The following is a 15,339-nucleotide window of genomic DNA, read 5'->3' on the forward strand; positions in this document are numbered from 1 at the left end:
ATTACATGAATGCGTGTGTGAAGGCTTCCCCAACCATTACACTCTCTGTGCTTCCCAGAGCATCATTTAAGTGCTCCAGTGCCTGAGGGGAACTCCTAGGAAATACCACACACTGTTCTCAGGAAGAAGAAAAGGAGGACTTGTGGCACCTTAGAGACTAACCAATTTATTTGAGCATAAGCTTTCGTGAGCTACAGCTCACTTCATCGGATGCATTCAGTGGAAAATACAGTGGGGAGGTTTTTATTAAATAACCCTTTTTAGAAAGAAGACAGTTAAATATTATACCAATCTCTCTAGATTTGTGATAATTGGTATCTGCATGAAACATTATCCCCAGTTCACAGAACCTTCTGGTAACCTTCTGATTGTAACAGTTCTTCTCATCTCTTGTGAATGGGATATTAGCAAAAACCATGTCCGCTGCTGTTTCAACCAGCCTGACTCCAATAAAGACTGTTACTCCAAGGGGACCCTGGTGCACCCTGTACAGGAGCCTAGTGCTCTCTCACTGCTACAACCATTCTAGGACAATACACACTGCTGGCTGGAAGTAGCAGCCCAATTAGCATGCACCAGGTACATTGAGTGGGAAAGGGTCAGATCATCATCCTCATGGCAAATCCCAAAGGCTCATGGGCTACTTGCAAATTGAGTGCCACCTGGATCAATCTCTGATAAGGTGCTTAAGGTGGTCTGATTAAATTTATGTCCATCACTGGCAATCATGTAATGCCACCAAAGCTTTTGGTGCCACAGGATTGCCGGCCTTGTAGCGGCATTCCTTGGTACACGCACCACAACATTTTTTGCTTTTTCATTCCTATAATATGTGCAAAGCAAGAAAGCCACCAAAACCAAACCAGTGCTGATGAAGGTGGTTGCTGGGTTCAGCATTGAATATCCTAGTTTCTGATCTTGTCCTGCCACTTGATATGGAGCAGCTGACTGAGACAGTAAGAATTGATGATGTTTGGCATATCAGCCTCAGAGATAATAGCCTTTTCCCAGAATATAAGGATTTGCTGATCAAGTGGTTGGAGAAGCAGGGCTGTCAGACCTGTGTTGCTGAGGGTCACAGGCGGGAGTGGGGTTTCTGTTGTCTTGTTAACTGCATTTCCTATTAGAGCTAGTCTCTGGCACCAAAGTAAGCCATAAGGAAGTCAGAGATCTGAGTGTTCTTCATGTGAGGGGAACAAAGTCAACACTGCACTTCCCTTCTTTTGAACAATCTGATTGCAGGGTCCCTTTTCCCTAAATTACCCTTATATTATGAAATAAATCCTGTCATCTGAGTACTCTGCAGCTCCATTGTTAATGCTAATGAGGTGTATCTCATACGTCCTGGGGGGAGGGCTGGACCTTTAATTTATTAGGGCTCTGCCCTACATATGCCTTGTCATTAGATCACAGTATTAGATTTACATTTGGTTTAAATCTTTAAAAAAGGGAAGAAGGAGGATTCTGGGAACTACAGGCCAGTCAGCCTCACCTCAGTCCCTGGAAAAATCATGGAGCAGGTCCTCAAAGAATCAATCCTGATGCACTTGCATGAGGGGAAAGTGATCAGGAACAGCCAGCATGGATTCACCAAGGGAAGGTCATGCCTGACTAATCTAATCGCCTTTTATGATGAGATTACTGGTTCTGTGGATGAAGGGAAAGCAGTGGATGTATTGTTTCTTGACTTTAGCAAAGCTTTTGACACGGTCTCCCACAGTATTCTTGTCAGCAAGTTAAGGAAGTATGGGCTGGATGAATGCACTATAAGGTGGGTAGAAAGCTGGCTAGATTGTCGGGCTCAACGGGTAGTGATCAATGGCTCCATGTCTAGTTGGCAGCCGGTATCAAGTGGAGTGCCCCAAGGGTCGGTCCTGGGGCCGGTTTTGTTCAATATCTTCATAAATGATCTGGAGGATGGTGTGGATTGCACTCTCAGCAAATTTGCGGATGATACTAAACTGGGAGGAGTGGTAGATACGCTGGAGGGGAGGGATATGATACAGAAGGACCTAGACAAATTGGAGGATTGGGCCAAAAGAAATCTGATGAGGTTCAATAAGGATAAGTGCAGGGTCCTGCACTTAGGATGGAAGAATCCAATGCACCGCTACAGACTAGGGACTGAATGGCTAGGCAGCAGTTCTGCAGAAAAGGACCTAGGGGTGACAGTGGACGAGAAGCTGGATATGAGTCAGCAGTGTGCCTTTGTTGCCAAGAAGGCCAGTAGCATTTTGGGATGTATAAGTAGGGGCATAGCGAGCAGATCGAGGGACGTGATCGTTCCCCTCTATTCGACATTGGTGAGGCCTGATGTGGAGTACTGTGTCCAGTTTTGGGCCCCACACTACAAGAAGGATGTGGATAAATTGGAGAGAGTCCAGCGAAGGGCAACAAAAATGATTAGGGGACTGGAACACATGACTTATGAGGAGAGGCTGAGGGAGCTGGGATTGTTTAGCCTGCAGAAGAGAAGAATGAGGGGGGATTGGATAGCTGCTTTCAACTACCTGAAAGGGGGTTCCAAAGAGGATGGCTCTAGACTGTTCTCAATGGTAGCAGATGACAGAACGAGGAGTAGTGGTCTCAAGTTGCAGTGGGGGAGGTTTAGATTGGATATTAGGAAAAACTTTTTCGCTAGGAGGGTGGTGAAACACTGGAATGCGTTACCTAGGGAGGTGGTAGAATCTCCTTCCTTAGAGGTTTTTAAGGTCAGGCTTGACAAAGCCCTGGCTGGGGTGATTTAACTGGGAATTGGTCCTGCTTCGAGCGGGGGGTTGGACTAGATGACCTTCAGGGGTCCCTTCCAACCCTGATATTCTATGATTCTATGGTGGTTGGGTGATGAGACCAGGCATCATGTGACAGTAGTCTGTAGCTTCCTATGAGAGATTCTCTGTCAGAGAGAAGGTTGGGGCTAGGAAAGGCCATGGGGAAGTTTCTCCAGAGATAAGCAGAGTCTGGAGTAGGCCTGGCAGAGCTCTCCTGCTCAGGGGAATCCGAGAGTGAACTGGGATCTGAAGCCCCAATACAAGGGTAACTGGGAGACAGACCATCAGGGAAGTGCCCTCAGTGGATCTAGAGGGGACCAGGGTCAAAGAGGAGGAGGGGAAGGAATCTCCATACTAGCCATAGGGAAAGGCCTGACTGAAGTGACCTGCAGTGACAGGTGGGAGCAGATGCTGTAAGGGGAACAACAGTCTTGAGAAGAAGACACTTGAGGAAATACCATGCAGCAGAACCTGTGTTTTGGAATGAGCAGTTGAGCCCAGCAAAGGGCTTAAGAAACTGGAGTGGGGGACAGTGTGGGTCTGGTTTCAGGTGAGATTGGAACTGTTTTAATAGACGAGCCTCCAAGAAGGGGCGTTGTTTAACTTGCACAAGAGCCCAGGGGACAGTTTGAGAACCTGAAGGGGGAAACTGAGGCAGCAGGGTCTGGTGCCAGTTCAGGTAAGACCCTGTTATGCTGCTCTATAGGAGTGATGCTTCCTTGGAGGTTGGGGATTGTAGGCGGGTAACTCTTCTTCTCTTTCGCTTCCCACACAGTCTGATTTTCTTTTTTGCTTGTAGTATGTGGGACATCAGTCTAAGAAGTGGAAGACATTGGTGCAAGCAGACATGTATTATCAGCACTCACTGCTGGCCAGGGTCTTGGCTGCCTGGAAGGTAGGAGGATTATGTTTGTTTTGTTTCTCAAGCTTGCTGTGTCTGCACCCTCCACCCTGAGGAGGGAATGCCATATCTGCATTTGTGTTTGACTTTAGAACCCACACAGAGTATAAGGCCTGATGCTGCTACCGCTCCTGGAGTGTCTCCCTTGAGCTCCATTGGTGGAATCCTGTGTTTCTGGAGTACACGGGTCCGAGGTCTGACTTGTGTGGCTGTATATATGTAGATAGCTGCCAGTTACTCAGGATGGCAAAACCCATGTTGCTAATGTATAATTGCTATTGACAGTAACAAGAGAAGTGCTAAACTCTGGTGGCTGCAGCTTCTGCATCTGCTCCTGGACAGCTGCTGCTGAGAGTTCCCCAGAAAACTCCTCACCATAGTGTTCCTAACAGCTGGGGGAAGTCTCACTTCAGCACTGCTTTCTTTGCAGAGTTATCAGCAAAACATACAGTGCATTCTACGCCAAGTCGATGAAAAGGAGGAGGAGCATAACAGGGCACTGTTGCGGTAAGCCTGTCTCTCTCCGTGCAACTCTAGAAAGAAGGAGTTGCCCCAGGCCTCCTTGACTGACACATTCACTAATCCCTGAGCTTTTGACACTGAGAACTAACTCTCCCTTGCTTCACTGTTTTTCTGCATCTCAGCCGAACTAAAAGGAATGGAAACATTCTCATTGGACTGGATGCTGGCCGTGACCTTCTTGTGGATACTCACGTAGTGAGCCACCTCACTACCACCTGCTTTTAGCATGCGGAAACCTTGCCTGTGCCTCTCAAGGGTCAGCTGCCCAGCTCCATGGGCAACATGAACACTCCCTTCTAGGCTCCACCAGCCCCTCTGTCTCTCTACAGGCTAGCAATGGGTGCACTCCAACCCTTGAGCCCTCTAATTGTCTCCCCGGTATGTCCAGCCCCTGGTGCACTGTACACTCACAGTATTGACAGATTTGCTGCTTCCAACGAAACAGTAAACCTCAGTTTATCAGTTCCACCTCAGATCACCGCTCCTCTGAACACACTAGCACTTAGATATGTTTATAGTAAAAACAAGTGTACGTTTATTTAACAAAGCATAGAGACTGAAATAATAGTAAGTAGAAGTATTGGAAACAAATGGTTATGTATGAACTAAAATCATAACGTTCTAGATGTTAGAGTTAATTAACTAGATGCTCTAATGTCTTGTAGAGTAACGCTTATCCTTGCAGTGCTTCACAGCCAGGTTGGCTGTGACCTTCCTTTCATGACACACACTGTCAGCTTGCCTCCTAGGGAAGGAACTAGTGTATTCCCCCCACCCCCAAACACATACCAGTCCCATCCTTTGTCTTTATTCATGAACAGGACCACCTCTTCTCCCCACTGTTTGTTTCATCTTGTACATTTCCTTTCTTGTAGATTTCACAATCTCTTCTTTTGCCTGTGGCTCAGTATGCAAATAGGCATAGAGTGTGAGGCATACAGTATACAAATGACCAGGCAGGGAGATAAGTGTCTGCTGCCTCCTGCCTGAAAGGAACATCTCCGAGTTATGTCACCTCCTGGTGCCTTAACTCAAGATCTTAAGAACATTATTTTCAGTAGAGATACATAACTCCTTAAATATTATCCTTACATAAGTTTTGCAATGACGACCAGAGCGCTATTGGCTCTCAGTAGAGCTTTCATATGACACCATTTGATGAGCTATTGTGCATATATCCCAGCAGATCCCTCTTTGTGCCAGTTGGCATCAAGAAATCCCTGGATGACTTTGCCCATTATGCATCAATCTTTTAAAACATCTTTTGTCCAGTTTCAAAGCCTTCTCCTTATGGCAGAACTGTTCTTGTGGTGCCTGCTGGAGCCACAACTCGGAACAAACGTAGGATCAGACCCCAATAAACATACTGGCTGGTAAACTACATCCTGCCCTTGCAGTGGATGGGCTCTGCTATGAACTTAAAGTGATGGTGCGCTTGGGGCAGATATAGTTTGTCTTGTTTCTTACAGGTGGTAGGCCCAGGAAGGGCATTGGTCACCCTGCATTAATTGCAGTCACTTCAGTTTTTTGTACCAACTGGGAAATGTGTTTTGCTGCTGTTTTGTCAGTGCCTGGCTGCACTTGTGGGCATGATGTCAGGTGCTTGGCTATGTTTAAGACACTAGAAACAAAGGTGGGTTTGTGGATGCAGCAATTTTTTTGGGTTCCTCTCCATGAATGGAAAGGTGCCAAAGGTCGAGCCAGCTTCCAAGAGGTGGGGAAAAGTATGTGGTGAAAATCACTCTTGATCTCTAGGTTTTTGTTTCCCACTTTGTCCTTAGACAGGTGCTGAGTATCTGGAGAGAAAATACTGTTGCCCTTGTGGGTGAAGCTAAGAAAGCTGTACAGGCAGAACTGCACTACAGGAGATCAACTCTCTCAAAGGTGGGATCTGCGTAGGGGACTTGGAGGCTATTTTAGCAAGGAAGTAGAACCAGTCTAGGCAGGAGTCACTTCAGGGAATAGTACAGTAGTACTTAGTCGGGGGAAGCTTACAGCTTCCCGTAGGAGGCACTACAAAGAAGGATGCAGAAGCCGGGGAACTCGCTGCTCTGAGTCCCAGCCTATCTCAGCAGGAGTCTCTGCAGGCACTGGCTGTGAGGGAGTCCACAGCTTTTCGCTATCCCATTTCCCGGAAGGGAATAGCATGGCAGCTTTGTCTGTGTGGAGGAAAACACCTTCAAGAAATGCAAAGGGGATACGGGTCAAATGGCTGCTCTTAGAAACCCTGCTCTGGGGGCACAGAATTTCCATTAGTGGCGGGTTTTCTCACACCTGCTGCAGTTGGCTTGTGTGATGGGGTGACAGGGTGTGTTTGTGATACTGGTAATGTGGGGCACATGACTTCAATTCTAACCTCCAGAGAGTACTGCTGTATTAGTTTGTATCCTGTCTCTCTGCTCTAACTCCCTAGGTGCTACTCCAGTGGAGGGACACTACCTGTTTGCGAGTGTACTGCCGGCAGCAGAAGGCAGCAGCTCTGAGGCAGGCCAGGAGGTGTTTGGATATGGGTGAGCCTCGGGGATGAGGAGTGTAAAGCACTCTCCAAAGGACCTGGTCACTGTGTTAGAGCAGCGTGTGGCTTTGTTGCATGAATTCTGACACTAATTCATTGGTGTGTGAATCAGAGAAGCACACATCTCTGTAAGGCAACTCATCTCTGCATAGATGAGATGAACTGGCTCTGCCATGAGGACTGTGTGGTAGTGACGTTCTACAGGGTTTCCTGCAGTATAATGTGTGTTTATGGGTTGACTAGCTGTGTACAAATTAAGAAATCCTTCCTAGGGTAGGAGGGATGGCCTACTGGATAGGGCATTGGCCCAGGATTCAAGCAGTTTGCCACAGGCTTTTTGTATGATCTTGGGCCAGTCACTAAATCAGCCCTGAGCATCAGTTCTTCATCTGTAAAATACTTGTAACACTTCCTCCTCACAGGGGTGTTGTCAAGATAAAATCCATTAATGATTGTGAGAAGCTCAAATAATACAGTGATGAGGGCCATACAAATACCAAGAGGTTCAGGCAAATCTTGATTAAAAGTAGGCCTGTTGATTAATCGCAGTTAACTTACGTGATTAGCTCAAAAAATTAATCACGATTAAAAAAATTATATTGATTTAAATTACAACACAGAATACAAAGTGTACAGTGCTCACTTTATATTATTATTTTATTACAAATATTTGCACTGTAAAAATGATAAAAGAAATAATATTTTTCAGTTCACCTCATACAAGTACCATAATGCAATCTCTGTATCATGAAAGTGCAACTTACAAATGTAGAATTTTTTTGTTACATAACTGCACTCAAGAACAAAGCAATGTAAAACTTTAGAGCCTACAAGACCTCTCAGTCCTACTTCTTGTTCAGCCAATCACTAAGACAAACAAATTTGTTTACCTTTACGGGAGATAATGCTGCCCACTTCTTATTTACAATGTCACCTGAAAGTGAGAACAGGCGTTCGCATGGCACTTTTGTAGCTGGCATTGCAAGGTATTTATGTGCCAAATCTGCTAAACATTCATATGCCCCTTCATGCTTCAGCTACCATTCCAGAGGACGTGCTTCCACGCTGATGATGCTGTTTAAAAAATAAATGTGTTAATTACATTTTAACTGAACTCCTTGGGGGAGAATAGAATGTCTCCTGGTCTGTTTTACCTACATTCTGCCATGTATTTCGTATTATAGCAGTCTTGGATGATGACTCAGCACGTGTTGTTCGTTTTAAGAACACTTTCACTGCAGATTTATCAAAACGCAAAGAAGGTACCAATGTGATGTTTCTAAAGATAGCTACAGCATTCGACCCAAGGTTTAAGAATGTGAAGTGCTTTCCAAATTCTGAGAGGGACGAGGTGTAGAGCATGCTTTCAGAAATCTTAAAAGAGCAACACTTGGATGCAGACACTACAGAACCCAAAACACCAAAAAAGAAAATCAACCTTCTGCTGGTAGCATCTGACTCAGATGATGAAAGTGAACATGCGTTGGTCTGCACTGCTTTGGATCGTTATCGAGCAGAACCCATCATCTGCATGGACGTATGTCCACTGGAATGGTGGTTGAAGCATGAAGGGACATATGAATCTTTAGCACATCAGACACATAAATATCTTGCAATGCTGGCTACAACAGTGCCATGAGAACATCTGTTCTAACTTTCAGGTGACATTGTAAACAAGAAGGGAGCAGCAGTATCTCCTGTCAATGTAAACAAACTTGTTTGTCTGAGTGACTGGCTGAAGAAGAAGTAGGACTGAGTGAACTCGTAGGCTCTAACGTTTTACATTGTTTTATTTTTGATTGCAGTTTTTATTTTTTTTACATAATTCTACATTTATAAGTTCAACTTCCATGATAAAGAGATTGCATTACAGTACTTGTATGAGGTGAATTGAAAAACACTATTTCTTTTGGTTTTTATAGCAGAAATATTTGTAATCAAAAATAATAATATAAAGGGAGCACTGTACACTTTATATTCTGGGTTGTAACTGAAATCAATATATTTGAAAATGAAGAAAACATCCAGAAATATTTAAATAAATGGTATTTTGTTGTTTAACAGTGCGAATAATCACCATTAATTTTTTTAATTGCTTGACAGCCCTAATTAAAAGTAACTAGAATTAATAATGCTTTCCATCCAAGACTCACGGAATCCTTCATACGTTTGTGACTTAATGTCACAGTCCCCCTTCCCCTCCCCCTTACAGGAGGGAGGTGGTATTATCCCCATTTTCCAGGTGAGGAAACTGAGGCACAGAAAGGTCAAGTTACTTGTCTAAGGTCACAACTAAAGTTGTTGGCAGAGCTGGAAAGATATTGCAGGTCTCCTGACTCCCCATACTATGCCTTCACCACAAGACCATCCTTCCTTCCAGGTGAAATACTATAGTAGGCACTGAGAAATAATTGTCATACAAACCTGGAGACTAAAGAGCTGATTTCTTGGGTGTTCCTGACTGAGATAGAAATGGGCATTCTGCTGGTTCCTTGGTTCATGTCTTCTTCTCTTAACAGTGTATTTACGGGCCACGTTTCTTCACTGGAAGGAATTCACCACAAGGTCCTTGGTGCTGAGAGTCCAGCTAGACACTGCAGCTCAGCACCACCAGAGGCAACTGCTGCGAGAGTGCCTGATAAAGTGGAAGCAGTACCATCTGCAGTGCATAAGGAAGATGGTAAGAAAGAGCAGGGAACATGGGAGGTGAAAGCTCTAGTCTGAAGGAGAAAGCCCTCTCCACAGCAGATGCCCCTCTAGAGGAGCACTTTCATAGACAGAGTTCATTTCCGCTGTCTAAGCTGGAGAGCAGTGGGAGCCTTGTGTAACATGGAGGAGTGGCATCTCTGTGAATCACCTGTCACAGCAAAAAATCCTCGAGAGAAGGGGGTGGAGAGCATTCTCATTTGGGAGGGGAGATTGGGAAGGGCTGGGATTGCCCTATGTGGGCTGTTGGTGAGGGAAATCCTTGCTGGGCTCAGGCATATTTGCTGAAGGATGGACTGTTGAGCGCTGTCATATTGATGATGTCTGGCTGTCATTAATGCTAATGAAAGGTGACTATGGGTGGGGTCCATGTTCTGCTTTCCTGCCAGCTGGCCCAGATAAGTGGTGTGTGTCTGTCAGTGTGACTTATTATGCTGATTCCCTGACAGCTCCTGCAGAGACGGGGAGGCCAGCTGATGGCTCAGAGACTCTGCTTTACCTTCTTTTCTTGCTGGAAGAGACAGGTGAGGAACTATCCCACAGAGACAGGCACTGAGCCTCCTGCTGGTCCTGTCCAACTTTCTCCTTCAGACTCCATCTGCTGCACTGAAATACAGAGGGGGGAGTGTCATAAATATAAAGGGAAGGGTAAACCCCTTTGAAACCCTTCCTGGCCAGGGGAAAGCTCCTCTCACCTGTAAAGGGTTAAGAAGCTAAAGGTAACCTCGCTGGCACCTGACCAAAATGACCAATGAGGAGACAAGATACTTTCAAATGCTGGGAGGAGGGGGAGAAACAAAGGGTCTGTGTGTCTGTCTATATGCTGGTTTTCTGCCGGGAATAGACCAGTAATGGAGTCTTAGAACTTTTAGTAAGTAATCTAGCTAGGTATGTGTTAGATTATGATTTCTTTAAATGGCTGAGAAAAGAATTGTGCTGAATAGAATAACTATTTCTGTCTGTGTATCTTTTTTGTAACTTAAGGTTTTGCCTAGAGGGGTTCTCTATGTTTTTGAATCTAATTACCCTGTAAGGTAATTACCATCCTGATTTTACAGGGGGGATTTCTTTATTTCTATTTACTTCTATTTCTATTAAAAATCTTCTTGTAAGAAAACGGAATGCTTTTTCATTGTTCTCAGATCCAAGGGTTTGGGTCTGTAGTCACCTAGGCAAATTGGTGACGCTTTTTACCAAACCTTGTCCAGAAAGTGGGGAGCAAGGTTTTGGGAAGTATTTTGGGGGGAAAGACGTGTCCAAACAGCTCTTCCCCAGTCACCAGTATTTGTTTGGTGGTGGTAGCGGCCAATCCAAGGACAAAGGGTGGAATATTTTGTACCTTGGGGAAGTTTTGACCTAAGCTGGTAAAGATAAGCTTAGGAGGTTTTTCATGCAGGTCCCCACATCTGTACCCTAGAGTTCAGAGTGGGGGAGGAACCTTGACAGGGAGTAAGGAAGCTTGTATCCTTATATCATCTTATATCAAGCTTATATCATCTGGGCTGGTGGCTCCATTAGCATGAGGTACACCCATTCCTGTGGCCTTAGGGTAACCCTCTCAGCCTAAAGAAAAGGGATGGAGTTCAGTGAAATCCCCATCACCCACATGCACTGGGTGTCTGTGTCAGGTTGCAGTGTGCAAGGGTGGGCAGTGTTAAAAGAAAAAGCCACCCCCAATGAATGATATTCAGCAGCTCTTTCTTGTGGCCAGTGGAAATGTCTTTGCGTGACGGGAGGCAGCCCTGCAGGCTAAAGATTTAATCCTTTTGCTTTCAAAACTGAAAGGTAATGCCTTTCAGCCGCTCCATAGGCGGGGCCTTTCCTTGAGCTTATGTGCAGTATGTGTGACCCTTACGAAGGAGTAGAAGGCACAGGGAGCTGATGCATTCTCCCACTACAATCTCCATCACCTCCGTAAATCACATCACTATTTCATCTGCTGGGATCTCTGGGATATAGCACATAAATGCCTATCCACTGAACCAGGCGCTGTGTGATTTGTTTTGCCAACAGCTGGCGCAGAAGCAATGGGATCGGCAGGAGACAGTGCGGGCACTGTGGCATTGGTCACTTTCGCTGAAGGGGAAGGTAAGGTGTGTATAATGTGCACTTCGGGATCTGCACTGTGTATGCATATGGGGTCAGCTCTACTGGGCAGATGGGCCAGGGAGCACCTTCCCCTCTTTGTTTCATCCTCAGAGCTCCCTGTGCTGCTCTGAGGTTCTGGATATCTTGGGTCCCTGGCTCTGATAAAAACTATTGGCCTGAGACTCCTCTGTCTAACTCCAGCTCATTTCCTCACCCCATCCCCCAATCCTTTAGAACAGAAACTAGCCATGATACATATCTGGATGTTACTGTCCTGTGAAGGTACTTGTGGTCTGCAGGGGGAGTTTTTGGTGCCTAGGAGTAACTCTTGTAGCTGTGCTCTTGCAACTTGCTGTACCTTCTCTTTACTGCAGGTGTTTGATGCCTGGCTGGGGTTTGCCCGGGAGCAGCAGCGGAAGAAAGGCCGCATTGAAAAAGCTGTAGCGGTTTACCGTGCTGGCCTGTTGAAGGAGGGTGTGACCCAAATCCTGACATACATGACTGGCATGAAACAGTTCCGGGGGCAGCTTCAAGCCCAGCACCAGCTGAAGGTAAACAAGACTCACATCATTGCTCTGTCCTGGGCACTACACCTGCCCTGAAAGGAGGTGGGATTTCAGGTTTTAAGTTCATTGCTTCTCTGATCTAGAGGTATCACTCTGTCCTCGTCGCTCAGCAGACCTCATTGTCCCTCAGCGGGGTCTGTAATGCTTCAGACAGGTGCTGCTAGGTAGGAGATTGAAGTCCAGGACCTCCATGGTAGCATTCTCTGAAATGCTTCCAGTTCCATGCGCAGGGCCACTTAGGCAGAACTGCTGGGTCTCAGTGCGTGGATGAGACAATGGTGTAGGGAGAAGGGGTTTAGATTTATTAGGAACTGAGGAAATTTTTGGGAAAGGGGGAGCATATACAGGAAGGATGGGCTCTACCTTCACCAAAATGGAACCAGATTGCTGGCACTTAACATTAAAAAGGTCATAGAGCAGTTTTTAAACTAAAGGCTGGGGGAAAGCTGGCAGGTGCATAGGAGCATGTGGTTCAGACAGAGACATCTCTTGGGGTAGGATCTATTAATGGAGATTCTCTGTGTCCTGTAAGGAGGAGAGGATGGGGACAATGATAAAATACAGGTAGGATCTGATGAGAAACAGTCAAACGAAAAGGAGTTCCATTCAATTACAGCTAAAAAGTGATTAGTTATTAAAGTGCTTATATACAAATGCTAGAAGTCTAAATAATGAGATGGGTGAACTAGAGTGCCTTGTATTAAATGAGGATATTGATATAATAGGGTAATACCAGGGTACAAAATATATCGGAAGGACAGAACAGGTCGTGCTGGTGGGGGAGTGGCATTATATGTGAAAGAAAGCGTAGAATCCAATGAGTTAAAAATCGTAAATGAATCAAACTGTACCATAGAATCTCTATGGATAGAAATCCATGTTCTAACAATAAGACTATAGCGGTAGGGATATATTACCAACCACCTGACCAGGACGGTGATAGTGACTGTGAAATGCTCAGGGAGATTAGAGAGGCTATAAAAATAAAAAAAAAACTCAATAATAATGGGGGATTTCAACTATCCCCATATTGACTGTGTTACGAATTATACCTGGTAGGACACGCACACAACTGCTACGAATTACACCTGGTAGGACACTCACACAAATGCTACGAATTACACCTGGTAGGACACGCACACAAATGCTGCAAATTATACCTGATAGGTCATGCACAGTTCGAATCTAGGCTGAGGCACATAAACAAAGTCCACAACTGCAGAATTCCCAAAAGACACTAAGTTTATTACGCTCGAGCTTGGTGCCCCCCTGCTAGCCAGGAGAGGACTCCGAATACAGATTATACAAAGGTTATATACTTTTTAGCAAAGCATGTTGCCCTCGTGCATCGGAAACCTTAGCCAATAAACAAACCCTTTTCTTATCTACCACCTATCCCTGCTTGGTGCATTCCTTGTGCTAAACTAGTATGTTAATTACACAGCATGGTCCTAAAGCCATGCATCAGTAACTTTTATTATCAGGATGGGAGGCCTCACATCAAAGGCCAGGAGATAGGGAGTTTAGGGACTGACAAAGAACAGATACTGGAGTCAAGGCAGGCTGGAGACAAGGAGGAGGATTTTCACAGGAATGCAGTAGCTAAGGAACACGGCTACTGGTGCTTGATGTGCTTGTTTTTGGAAAATGGTGGGCCCCAAACCAAAATGGAGTCACATGTGCTAATTTTTTCTTAACAACTGGGTACATGTCACCTCAGGACAGGATGCAGAGAGAAACCTTAAGTGACTGCTTCTTGGAACAGCTAGTCTTGGAACCCACAAGGGGAGAGGCAATTCTTAATTTAGTCCTAAGTGGAGCACAGGATCTGGTCCAAGACATGAATATAGCTGGACTGTTTGGTAATAGCAACCATAATATAATTAAATGTAATATACCTGTGTTGGGGAAAACACCACAGCAGCCCAACACTGTAGTATTTAATTTCAGAAAGGGGGACTATGCAAAAATGAGGAAGTTAGTTAAGCAGAAATTAAAAGGTGCAGCACCAAAAGTGAAATCCCTGCAAGCTGCATGGAAACTTTTTAGAGACATCATAATAGAGGCTCAACTTAAATGCATACCCAAATTAAAAAACATAGTAAGAGAACCAAAAAAGTGCCACTGTGGCTAACCAACAAAGTAAAAGAAGCAGTGAAAGACAAAAAGGCATCCTTTAAAAAGTGGAAGTTAAATCCTGGTGAGGAAAATAGAAAGGAGCATAAACACTGGCAAATGAAGTGTAAAAATACAGTTAGGAAGGCCAAAAAAGTATTTGAGGAACAGTTAGCCAAAGACTCAAAAAGTAATAGCAACATTTTTTTTTAAGTACATCAGAATCAAGAAGCCTGCTAAACAACCAGTGGGGCCACTGGACGATCGAGATGCTAAAGGAGCACTCAAGGATGTTAAGAGCATTGCGGAGAAACTAAAAATTCTTTGCATCGGCCTTCACGGATGAAGATGTGAGGGAGATTCCCAAACCTGAGCCATTCTTTTTAGGTGGCAAATCTGAGGAACTGTCCCAGATTGAGGTGTCATTAGAGGAGGTTTTGGAACAAATTGGTAAACTAAACAGTAATAAGTCACCAGGACGAGATGGCATTCACCCAAGAGTTCTGAAGGAACTCAAATGTGAAATTGCAGAACTACTAACTGTAGCTTGTAACCTATCATTTATGTCAGCTTCTGTACCAAATGACTGGAGGATAGCTAATGTGACACCAATTTTTAAAAAGGGCTCCAGAGGTCATCCCGGCAATTACAGACTGGTAAGCCTGACTTCAATACCGGGCAAACTGGTTGACACAATGGTAAAGAAGAAAATTGTCAGACACATAGATTAACATAATTTGTTGGGGAAGAGTCAACATGGTTTTTATAAAGGAAAATCACGCCTCACCAATCTACTAGAATTCTTTGAGGGGCTCAACAAGTATGTGGACAAAGAGGATCCAATGGATATAGTGTACTTAGATTTTCAGAAAGCCTTTGACAAGGTCCCTCACCAAAGGCTCTTAAGCAAAGTAAGCTGTCATGGGATAAGAGGGAAAGTCCTCTCATGGATTGGTAACTAGTTAAAAGATAGGAAACAAAGGGTAGGAATAAATGGTTAGTTTTCAGAATGGAGAGAGGTAATAATGATGTCCCCGGAGGGTCTGTACTGGGTCTACTCTTAGTTAACATATTCATAAATGATCTGGAAAAAGGGATCACTTTTGTGAGGTGGCAAAATTTGCAGATGATACAAAACTACTCGAGATAAGATCC

The 15,339-nt window shown here is 44.7% G+C and overlaps 1 protein-coding gene across 1 annotated transcript in view; it reads left to right on the plus strand.

Annotated features, from left to right (window-relative positions):
* SFI1 (SFI1 centrin binding protein) overlaps positions 1-15,339 on the plus strand; it is a 50,941-nt gene that overhangs the window by 22,463 nt on the left and 13,139 nt on the right. Inside the window, 8 exon segments of the mRNA XM_073313094.1 lie at positions 3,571-3,666; positions 4,103-4,179; positions 5,976-6,078; positions 6,608-6,704; positions 9,229-9,389; positions 9,865-9,939; positions 11,429-11,503; positions 11,878-12,054. Of these exon segments, the coding sequence (XP_073169195.1) occupies positions 3,571-3,666; positions 4,103-4,179; positions 5,976-6,078; positions 6,608-6,704; positions 9,229-9,389; positions 9,865-9,939; positions 11,429-11,503; positions 11,878-12,054 (861 nt within the window).

Source organism: Lepidochelys kempii, chromosome 15, assembly GCF_965140285.1.
Source record: "Lepidochelys kempii isolate rLepKem1 chromosome 15, rLepKem1.hap1, whole genome shotgun sequence".
Lineage (NCBI taxonomy): Eukaryota > Metazoa > Chordata > Testudines > Cheloniidae > Lepidochelys > Lepidochelys kempii.